The 12,118-nt window shown below is 41.6% G+C and overlaps 1 protein-coding gene across 2 annotated transcripts in view; it reads left to right on the top strand.

The window, feature by feature from the left end:
• Nucleotides 1-12,118, top strand: part of LOC112456178 (myb protein) — a 31,613-nt gene that overhangs the window by 14,940 nt on the left and 4,555 nt on the right. For both annotated transcript variants that reach the window (XM_025018559.1, XM_025018558.1), the window contains exons 2-7: nucleotides 8,244-8,412; nucleotides 9,169-9,333; nucleotides 10,273-10,588; nucleotides 10,766-11,066; nucleotides 11,146-11,549; nucleotides 11,716-12,020. In XM_025018559.1, coding sequence (XP_024874327.1) covers nucleotides 8,244-8,412; nucleotides 9,169-9,333; nucleotides 10,273-10,588; nucleotides 10,766-11,066; nucleotides 11,146-11,549; nucleotides 11,716-12,020 — 1,660 coding nt within the window. The remainder of the gene's footprint in view (nucleotides 1-8,243; nucleotides 8,413-9,168; nucleotides 9,334-10,272; nucleotides 10,589-10,765; nucleotides 11,067-11,145; nucleotides 11,550-11,715; nucleotides 12,021-12,118) is intronic.

Raw genomic sequence — 12,118 nt, 5'->3', positions numbered from 1 at the left:
CTCCTAATCATTGAATAGCTTTTTATGTTTATTGTTTATATTTTATTTTATCTTGTATCATATTTTCTTTTCATCTTTTTTATATTCTAAGTAAAAATATAAACTTATGTTTATTACTTATTAGAATATAAGAAAGGCACGAAGGTTCATATTTTAGACGAGATAATTTCCGCGAGGGGATTTTCCACCCCCTCAGCGAGATCTCCGCGTAATGACACAAAGGACCGCGTTCTGTCTCGATCGCGGAAGATGTAATTTAATCGGATCACAAGCGCACACATATACACACTCATACATACATACATACATATGGTGCAGTGTGCGCGGATCTTTGGTCTATGTAGACTCGATTCCCACGGTGGAATTAAAGATTCACGAGTGAAAATACCCATCGCACTTGTCATGGGAACGAGCACCGGGTGGCTCGTCCGATGTACAATCGCCTCGCAATGGGCACGGGGATAAAAGGCGTGGTGTATGGCGACAAGGCGCACCTCGACGAACGAGAGGGATGAAACGCGCGCGCACGTTGCCGAGGGTCTTCCCGCCTTTTTTTCACGTCACGGAGGGGTGATGGAATTCGTCTTGTAGACGTGCATGCGTATTATATATATATATATATATATATATATATATATATATATATATATATACATATATATATTTTTTTTATGTGTATGGTAATGAGAGATAGTATGTACACTGGGGTAGATGCACCAGTGAATGACCGGTTAATGCATATTCTTATATATACATTATCTAAAGAATTGTAAAATAAGCCAATTTCTTGCTGAATGATTAATATTTTCGATGATTTAATTTAATAAGTACTTGATTAAAATGAACTTTATTAAATTTTTTAATTTTATGAGAAAATATAAGGTTTCTCTGTCCGCAGTTAATTACAAAAGAGAAATGTTAGATGAAATTGCAAAGAAATAATTAAAAAATATATATAAATAAATAATTTATAGATATATATAATATAAAATCACACTTTTTATGTAAATCGTTATGGAAGTGATATCGTATGCTCACTGTAGAAGGAAATAATTATAAAAAATGTAGTATATTACGTAGTCATATTATCTTCGTAATTTTGCTCACGATGACAATACGGTCTCGATGCGGAAATAGGTACTTTCGTCGTTCGTATTAGATTGCGGATGAATATTTAATTTTCGATACGGCATTGACGCGGAGAGACCCTTATCGCATACCGTAAACCTGTATTTTCGTGCAACCCCACGGGAACGGGAGAGGAGCGGCGCGATCACTCGATTATCGCCGGCGCGTACGCGCGCAACCCTATGTCCGCGCCGGTATATGAGTCACACGGTCGCGATGCACACACGTACGTACGTGTACCTCCTCACATGTGCACGCGTCATATGAGAGCGGGTGCGTATGCTCGGGGAGCGTTCTATTATGGGGAAGTTTGATGGAGCGAGTGCGAGGGCATCGAGGCAGGTGGTAGCCAGATGTCTTTCGGTAAAGACTTCCACCCTGATGTCGTTGGCTGGCTGGCTGGTTGGCTGGCTGGCCCGCACGGTCCTCGCGCGTATATAAAGTGCACGTGTAGGTACATACGTATGCTTACCTAGCCGTTTACCCCGGTCGTACTCACGCCGTGCATGTCTGAACCGGCGCGGCGCGGCGCACAGAATTCATCTCGGCGGCGCGGCCCTGTATATCTTGCCCCGTGGCCTTCCGCGCCGAGCGATGATCCTTCACGAACGTCTAGCGGCCTCATTAAAATACGCTGTTCGCCAAACTAGCTGGTTTTCGTGCCAGGAATCTTCCTCCAGCGATTTCGAGTCGATCTGGATGCGCGCGGCGGCGGCGAGAAAACTTTATCGGATCTTTTTTCGCGACCGGACTTTCACATTCGGGCCTCGGTATGGAGGAGCGGCCCTGTGCGCAAATAATTCTTACCATCGAATTAAAATATGTCGAGGCAATATTTATTTAGCATTGAGCGAAGAATGATACCGCGTCTCGCGTTTCGAACCTTGATACTGATCTATCGACGTCTTTGACTTTTGACTCTTACATTTGTAACGAAATTATTAATGGCTTGATTATTTCTTTTTTGTAAAAGAGGAATCTTTCATGTACTCTTTTAACCAGATATTTTAATCGAAACAGGTTCTGCGATGTCAATAACCTTATACTTAGTCAACCGTGAGAGCCACCCAGAGTCTCGTCCGTTTCGTAGCAGCAAAAGGGATCATTGAAATAGAAAGAAAGCTTGACTCCTTGGCGACGAAATTTTTATGACGAGGTTGAAAACAAAAAGATTTTTTTGTCACCAGACATACTTGGTCACATACTTGAAAACGATTTAATAATGTCTCGTGTTAATTAGTGATGATTTACGTCCCCCTTCTCTGATCTGATAACAATGATGATTTATATTCTCTAATCTTCCAGTTTTTTGCTTTCTATTAAATCGAATTATTTGCGACGGGTTTTTTAAAATGTTTTTAGTTCTCTTTTTTCTCAATGAAACAAGAATACTATGAAAAATGCTTATTAATTTTTTGAGATGACATATTTATGATAAGTTATACGACACAAGCGGCATTTTTATATTATTGATCAATAATATAAAAATCCCGCTTGTGTTGTACTTATCATAAACATGACATCTCAAAAAATTAATTTTATATTCGATGCATCTCAAAAAATTATTTTTATATTCGAATATAAAAATAATAAATATTAGTATATAATAACGTATAGGTACATATAATTTAATTTAGAACATTGCACTTCCAAAAAAAAAATATATTGGCTTCTTAGAAATAAGTAGTTTTAAATAGTCGATACTTCTAAAAAATCAATATATATTCTTTAGAAATACTGGATGTTCTAAATTAAATTTCTACATATGATTTCACCGAGCACAATAGTAAACATAATTTTTTTATAACACTTTATTTCACATCGTTATGCGTTACGCTGATATCGGTAATTAACAAAGATAACCCAGTTATACATCGACGGCGACGAACGCAAGAGTGTTCACTCAAGGGAGTGAATGACACAAATTCCAAAAGCATTTACCTCGGGCCGGCAAGCAATCGGTTCGTGTGACAACTCGTGTCATCGGACGCGAGTGTCCTATGACGCCGTGGCGCGGGGGGGAAGCACGCGTCATCGTAAGCGCCGGTATCTTGGGTGATCGTGAACGAGACCGGGGCGAAGAGGGTGAGACTCACCGGGGCAGCAGCTGACGCCACAGCCATGAACGAACGCTCCCTGGATCCCATACACCTGGTCCCGGACACTAGAAAATTGACGAAAGGATCAATTGTGTTGCGGGCGTCGCACGCGACCAACGCGGCGGCGGCGGCGGCGGCGGGATCTGTATTTGCGTTGACCCAATATCACCCAATATTCCCGTTTCTGTTACGTTCGTCGGGGATGTTGTAACCGGCGCGCAAAGTTCCGCACGGTTCGCTCGATAAGACGTATGAATGCCGATATCTCATATTTCGCGCGATAAAGAGTCCTCTCAGGAGCTTGGCTTGTATACGAAAGAAACGGTAAAAACCCGAAGAGTGAAGCCAAAGGAGATGTCTGAACTTTCCATCAGAAAATTTAACGTATAATTAGAGATCTTCGTATGAGATTATTATCTGGAACATTATAATTATTAGTACAAGAGCAATGTCAAGAAAGCACTCTCCGAATATCTATAAAGAAATCGATATGAAAAATTAGCTTATTAAATCCATTAATTAACGATGACTTCAGCACACTTCGTTACAGCTTCGCGTGCGAAGTTTGTTTTGCCAAGTCGTAATCGCCGATCTCCGCTGCCGTCGCCGCCGCCGCCGCCGACGGACTTTTCATACGCGCACGAAGGGACGCCTTGCACGATGACCTTATTGTTGCGTGACGCGCGACAGGCGGAAGCGAGGAGGAAGTAAGGAAAGAAGGAAGAGGAGCTAAGGGCGCCCGGTGTGTGTGTGTCGTAAAGGCGAAATGAACGCGTGAGCGCTGAACGTGAACGGAAGAAGTGCGCATGGAAAAAAAAAGAGGGGAAAGCTCGGGACTTTGGCAGATGTCCATACCACGGCACGCACGGCCCCGGGGCTTTCTCTCCCGTTCTCACGAGAAGTCAGATCGCCCGGTCTCGCGATATCGTTTTATTGTCTCTGAAATTTAGCGACGTCCATCCGCACCCCCTCGCTCCTCCCCCTCCCATTTGGAGAGTCTTATATCTCTCTGGAGGCTCGATATATCTCTCTGTAATAAGCGAATACGTGGATCGTGAAAAGCTCTATTAGTTTGATTATGATTATATGAATTGTATTATCTAAAAATTTATTATTGACGAACGAATAAACGCTGAGCCTCGTAAATTGACGGCGTGCAACAGCCGATGCCGAATTTATGTCCTGTTCATTATTTGTATTGCGTTAAAGGCTAACTTTCACAGCCTATTGCACATGTCGTGATATACACGGTTATGTACACGTGTATTTTATGTATACCGGAGCTATAAAGCTGTTGAAGAAGGAAATTTTTGCACGGTGACAAAAGAGACACGCCGTTCATCTTCATAGATAAGTAAGCAGCTGTTAGCGGCACCTGCTTCTGTTGTCGCCTCTCGGGTAAAAGCTACCACCGATAAATTTACCCGAATATTTTATTTGACAATTTGCCGAAATAATCGAAGGACGAAGGATGTCCCTTTATCGTCGTGTTCTTGTGTTGCCATATATTTTCTCATTTCAATAACAACAGGCTTTAAGAATAAATATTTTCCAACTGCTTTCGCTGTCCGATTAGTGTGGTAATTTTTCAACACCTGACATTGCGCGAAATTCTTTTATATTCGAGTCATAGAAATTCTAATTTTTCACGTCGCAGTATAAAATTTTAGATAAATGTGAGTATTTTAATTATCTAAAAATTTATTTGTATTTTATTATTATTTTATTATATTTAAAGATTCGACGTTATTTAACTTAAATTAAATTTTTATTTTGCGTATGCAAATATATGGACTTTTTCATTGGTTACCTTCTTTTTATTTCTCTCGAATCTGATTAGAATATCCCATCCGTCCACTATATCTCTTCAGGTAGAAGACGTTTCCGTTCGCTATTTCGAGACCGCGATTAAGCCGGTGTGTTTTCGCGAATGATAAAGAATGTGGAAGAGGTCCTTTTAGACACGCCACGTGCCTGAAGGATTTAAATTCGAAGAAGGCGCGGCGGTTAGGAGTTCCGCGAAGACGAGAACCTTTACGTAACTTTCCGGGAATTCTTGTGCTAATTTGATATCTCTCTTATTAACAAGAATTAGTGACAACTGTGCCCAAATTCCTCTATAGCGAGGACATCGTAAATGTTACGTGTATAAGAATTCCTGATACTTTCACGTCTATTCCTGAAAAACTGTCGATTTATCTAAAGAAATTCTTATATCACAGTTTTCGTTATTTTTAACTGTGAATTTAGAAATTCTTACACATGGTTTTTCTTTGTTTTTAATTTTATGCTCGTCCTGCAAAATTAATTTTTGTCATTCCATGGCGAAGTCTGCAGGAAGTTGGGAAAAGTCTATATTAAGCTCCAAAAATATACAAAACAAATAACTGTGACTTTAATATTATTATTCAGATAGAAATTACGACGATTGCGAATATTGCGATGCTTTCTTGATACATTTCGTTACAGCGGTATTTCCGCTTTACCTTCTCACGTGCACCTTACACTTAAGTATTCTCAGACTCTTAAGTATTCTCGAAACATTGCTTCGCATCGCTGTAAACATAATATGTACACCTGCGGAGAGACGGTATTCTTTGCAGATTAATAAAAAGTTGCAGGACATGGCGCTACCGAAACTTATCATCTAAAAAATCAACTATAATTACTAGTCGAAACGTACGATTAACATCTTAATTGACTTGATTCATCGTTTCGTGGATTGCGGCTTTTACGTTCTCAATTTATTGACACGACGACTGGCTTTTTAATCGGTATGTACGTACATTCGATAAAACGAGGTTTTTTTTTATTGCTCGACGCAATTATAATATTACTCAGGGGCTAGCGCTCGTTGTGCCAAGCAGCCGCGTCGTTATTAAGAGAGCCTCTTTCTTCGGACGTATAATCAAACGGGAGTGGTGTCGTTTTAGCCTGTTTGCATTCCATGGTGCTAGACCGTTCGCGATGACGTAACTTCATCTTTCGTATCGTCTATATAATGCGTAGCGACTTGAAATAAATCGCCTTGGAGTCGCGCGCCATATTTCGCACGCGACAAATTATCACGCGCATCACCCTGCCACTTAAAAATATATACGGTAAAAGTTAACAAATTATTTTCTACGAAGAATTTATTTTTTAAGCGCAAAATATGCCTGTAGGTTTTTTGTCAATTTCTTTGTCAATATATGACATTTTTCCTTTATTCTGCGATATTTATGATAAACCTGATTGAAATAGGGGTTCATTAAGGGCGAGGACGTCTCGATCGATGGCGCCCGGCATGTATGAAGCGACGATAGGAACCCCGGGCCATCTGCAGCACACATATGTTTACGGCACACGCATACGTTCCGCGGGTGCTGCGTTGCTATCGCGTTGCATAAGCTAACTATATCTTCAGTCGCTCACCCCGGACTCTCTCCGGCGTATGCAGCTGTTTAGGGGCGAGGGAAAGGGGAAAAAGCGAGGGTGAAGCAGATTGCACGGCACGTACCGAGGAGCATTCGACATTGCCTTCTGTTCTCGGATGCATTGTTATTCGGCGCGACCTATACCTCTGTGAAATTCATACCCCCGGAATTCACAGAAATTAGAATTTTGCAATTCAGAATTTAATCGTCGATGTAATTGAGAAATTGGGTTCTGGCTTTCCCGAAGGATCCTAGAGAATCTTCGATCCCGTTTCCAAAAGAGTTCTGACAATTGACACGTAAAACGATGAAAAATTAATACTTGTGTAAATAACACACTATTAAATTCGTATAGTATCAAATTGTACTCAATTTGAGTTTTTTTTAATCATTCCTATATAGGTCGCCACTACTCATACTCAATATATTGTTAATTTAACTGAATTAATGAAATTAAAATAATACTGTTTTGTATTAAAATAATAAATTTTGACACATGGTAGTTAAAAATAAGATGTTAGTTAACTCAAGATATTGACTTAAATTTCATCTTTAAGGAAGGGAACGTGTTCATTTTTTTGCAGGATGTTATTAGCAACATTTTAGGAAATTACATTAATAAAATCTAATTTCCCACTTTCTACCAATTTCTACGTTATTAATACTGAGTACAAGCTATTTCAAAAATAAATGGCGACGACGCCGACGGCGGGTTTTTAATGAAGTTAAATAAATTGTATGTGCGCCTTTAGTCTCTTATAACTTGATCATTCCACCGATGGTAAAAAAAAGGATGGTAAAAAAAGTAAAGTTAAAGTAAAGGATGGACTCTTGATTGGAGAGGGGGTGGTTGGGGAAGTATGCGAAGGATGCAAAAGCCCAATAAGGAAGAGCTCCAATTACCTGCGTACGAGACGTGACGGGAAGTCGCGGAGCGAGGGAGGCTCAGGTCGTTTGTAACCGCAAAAAACCGGCGTTTTCGCGGTCAGAATTGCCTCCCGAATCGCGATAGGGTGGCGAAATTAGGAGAGGGCGGCGACGATAAAAGTCGAGCGACGAAGAAGAAGAAAAAGGGAGGAAGAGTAGTGGGACAGGAAGGATACTCACCCATCCGTGATTTCCCGTCTCAACCGTTAACTTCCCGGATAGATAGAAGATATTCACTGAAGCTTCCGTATTCGGCTTTTGTATTGTGGAGTCCTGATTCGGGTGATTATGAGCGAACGTTACGGGAAGGAAGACGCTCATTTCCCTATAGGACCATATTATTAGCAATATTTATAGGAAATTACGCTGACGGAATCTAATCTCCGACTTCCTATACTTTTTTACCTGCGTTATTAATACTAAGTTTATAAAAATCGAGTACTTTTTATCTTTTTTTTATCAATGTATGCAATAAAACCTGACACGTGCCACGTTGCTGTGCTATCTGTACCCGATGAGAACAAATGAAATCTCGAAGAGGCTTGCGGTTAATATTGAGAGTATCTAGAGATGATTTTTTAAACTCATACTGAAAAAAATATTCATGCGTTTCCCTGCGGTGTTTACTTTGACACGAGTTATCTCACTTCTATGTTATTGCTTGTCATTCCAGGTCCCGATCTGGTTACGATTCTAGCAGCGGTGGAGAGTCCGACAACGAGTACAGCACACCGGCTAGTCAGGGCAATCAAGTACAAAATCAAGTGTCTAATCAAATTCCCGCAAACATCAATTACGGACAAGGGAAACACATAAATAAAGGACGTTGGACCAAAGAAGAAGTAAGTTTGTTATACGTCTTTTCCGTTATCTAATATTTATATACTGAATATTCAGAATAGTTTTTTCTGTTTCTTCTCGATCTTCGCAAAAGATGTAGTATCACGATTTTATTTACCCGGTTTTTTACTTTGAGATGTGTTTTTGATTTTTGCTTCAAAAGTGGAATAATATTTTTCAACACAAAGTTTTTCATATGTGGAAGGATTGAACCTGGATCTTTGAGTCAGTCTATCGAGAATCAAGCAATCCATCGAGAAAAACTTTAATGTTTAATAATGGATCTTAATAATCGCGATAAAATCAATTTTTTTGCGAATTTTGCTATCTGTCCGGAAAACTCTCCCGGCAGATCTTTTAAATTTATATCAATTCCGGCTGTACCTTTTTATACGCCAGGCACACGTATTGTTACATGTATCGCTTCCATGTAGCAAGTTGAGGGACAGGAGGACGGGGGAAAACAATGAACATACGGATCCCCCTTCTTCCCCCAAAAAAATGTCCACCCCTCGTATTTTCTGCAGCGAGTTGCGTCGTCGTGTCGGGAGGCAGATGCCTCGGTTACCCCATAGAACATAGGGTGCACTTACACGGCTTCACGTGGGAAAGCCCACGAGGGTCGATCGATCTCCCATGCGTCCGTCCGTCCGTCCTTCCTCGTTTCGTGCATTTAAGGCGCGCGAATAAAATGTACCGTGGGCAAGGTGGAACGAAATATTTCTCGCTTTCCTACACATTGATCTTTCTTTTTGCAGGACGCTTTATTGAAACAGCTAGTGAGCAACGCGGAACAGCAAGGCACTGGTCTGCGATGGGACATCATAGCTGGCCAGTTCCCGGATCGGAGCGACGTACAGTGCCAACAGAGATGGGCGAAGGTCGTGAACCCGGAGCTGGTCAAGGGCCCGTGGACGAAGGAGGTGGGCAGCTTTCGCTAACGTCCGATCCTCATCATTCTCGAAAAACCTTTCCCGAATTTTTATCGGTCTTCGATAATCTTACACCTGAATACATATGTACGATAGAATGCATGCGTATAATACAATCAGACTTGGATTCTCTTATGCAACTCAAGAATTACTGAATCGTTTCGCAGAACAGAAGTTATTAAAGTTCCGAAAAGAACCCGAGTTTCCCGAAACCGAATGTTTTTCTCGCGTTGTTAGGGACGACCAAGTACCGTATCGATGTCCTGAGGCGATCACGTTTTAATCGAGTTTTTTTAATGCTGGGTAGCATAGCGTCGTTGTACGGCACTGCCGCATACCACCTACACGAGGCGAACCGCATACAGATTAAGGATCCCGGCACTCGTGTCTGGCGCTCGCCTCGGTGGGATATGCAATAAGAAAAAGCTTGGGTCGCGGTGATGCTGCGTCGTCGTGCCAATGCACTTGGCAACAGCCAAGGGCAAGTAGCGCGACTCCGCGAATCGCGTACGCGTACGTGCGATTATGGCGTTTCCCACTGATATCCCTTGGTCGAGATACCTGCTCGGTATCCCCTTATACTTGCGTATATATCGAGTGTCATTCTGACAAATCAGATTATTTACGATTAGACATGTGTAGAGGATGTGATACGTTCAGGGCGAAACATCTTTTTTGAAACTATATTTTTTGACCGGAGAACGCTGACTTAAATCGTATTTCAGTTATTTCATTATCGAATTATTATCGAATAATATTTTATTAGTTTTAAAAAGATTTGCATATTGTATTTTTATATTAAAAAGAGCGATTTAAATGCAATGTAAATAATGCGTACGAATTTTTTGTTGCTTGCCAAATATTTTCTTAAGATATCTCATTTGAATACACATTTCTTTATTATATTTTATAAACTTCTCTGTTTTACAGGAAGATGAGAAAGTGGTGGAACTTGTAGATAAATATGGCCCGAAAAAGTGGACGTTGATAGCGAAGCATCTTAAAGGCCGGATTGGCAAACAGTGTCGAGAACGATGGCACAATCACTTGAATCCGGAGATAAAGAAAACAGCATGGACGGAGGCTGAGGATAAGGTAATCGTCGAGGCCCATCGTAGGGTCGGCAATCAATGGGCAAAGATCGCTAAGCTTTTGCCGGGCAGGACTGACAATGCTATTAAAAATCATTGGAATAGTACGATGAGAAGGAAATATGAAGGCGAAGAAGGAAGAACTGCGACCAAAGGTACTATTTACGGGCGATTACGAATTTTGATGCAGTAATGTCGTAACAATATAAATTTTAACCTAATAAATGTAAAATATGTTCTTCGTTGTTGAACTGTACGTAATGATTCTGTTTATGATACCAGTTAGACTCGATAGAGCACGGCGAGAAATGAACGAAACTTACTGTATTTAGGCAGAAGCAAGAGGAAAAATACGCAAGGCACTACCGCAAGGGATCCGCTTCTTCTGGAAGATGAACAGAGTCAGATGAAGGCCTCGACTAGCAGTTCAACGGCGGGTAGCTCTTCGCAGACTCTCAACTTCGAGTCTATTGATTGGATCAGAAATTGGGAACAGCATGTTGGGAACAGCATTGCAGCGGGATACCACGCGCTACAGCTAAACAGGCATACACACGACGATGAGAAATGTGCATCTCCGTCGAAAAGGGAATCTTCGCGAGCCAAAGCCGAGACAGCCTCGCTAGTACCCAAGTATGTTGTCTTTGAAACGAACGACGTGATGTCCATATATCTCCCGACAGCCTTTAACTTTTTTCTTTCTTCTGCGTAGATATTTCAACCTGCAACAAATATCAACCGAGACATCCGGTTCGAAGAGCTCGGAGATAAAGCTGATGCCGATGCCCGACTTGGAAGACATACCCGAGCAGCACGTGGAGAAGAAGAGTCAGCCACCTATATTACGCAGACGCAAAAACGCGCACAGTTTGCTGCAGAGGATAGACATCTCCGACAACGGGAATCAGTCGGATTACATCATAACGAGCCAACAAGTGCAAACGGGAAACACCACCCCCTCGACTCCTATCAAACAACTTCCGTTCAGTCCTTCGCAATTCCTCAACAGCCTGAGCCCGTCGGAGACGTCGTGGCCGCGCGCGAGTACGCCCAAGGCGAGCAGTCCTGGCCCGCTTACGACTCCACAGCCTACCGGTTTCCGACGAAGTCAAAATGGTACACCCCTTTTAGGATACACTTGTATGTGTCGCACTACGAGTTTCAAACGAATCGTAAATTCGCAAATTTATTATTTCTTAGTCCACGTAATCTCTAATGCTTATGTGTAGGACATTTTAAACAAATAAAAAATTTTTCTTAGGATTCTTTTTCACTCTTACAGACGGTATTACACCAAGAACACCAACGCCGTTCAAAAACGCTCTTGCCGAGCTCGAACGACGAAGCGGAACGGCACAGTTGCCCTCTACTCCTAGTCGCCTGGACGCACTGACCGAAATAATAAAGCAGGAGGTTGAAAACGAGGCTGGAACAAGTACGATTCAGGAAGATTCGGGCTACAACAGCATGATACGAAGGCGCGGTAAAGAGAACAGTGCTCCAGGAGGGAAGCGCGCGCGGAAGGCTCTTTGTCAGGCTTGGGCATCTCAGGATAGTTCCGACATTAGTTTCCTTGTGGAAACACCAGTATGTTGGCCAAACAATTGCTCGAGGCAAATCACGTTGCGTTCAATGAACACGAAAGTTACAAGTAATCAGCTTCTACGAAATGCATCTCACTTGAT

Source organism: Temnothorax curvispinosus, unplaced genomic scaffold, assembly GCF_003070985.1.
Source record: "Temnothorax curvispinosus isolate PA1 unplaced genomic scaffold, ASM307098v1 QBEX01006657.1, whole genome shotgun sequence".
In the NCBI taxonomy this organism is placed as follows: Eukaryota; Metazoa; Arthropoda; class Insecta; order Hymenoptera; family Formicidae; genus Temnothorax; species Temnothorax curvispinosus.
This window is presented reverse-complemented; position numbering and strand designations above follow the sequence as displayed.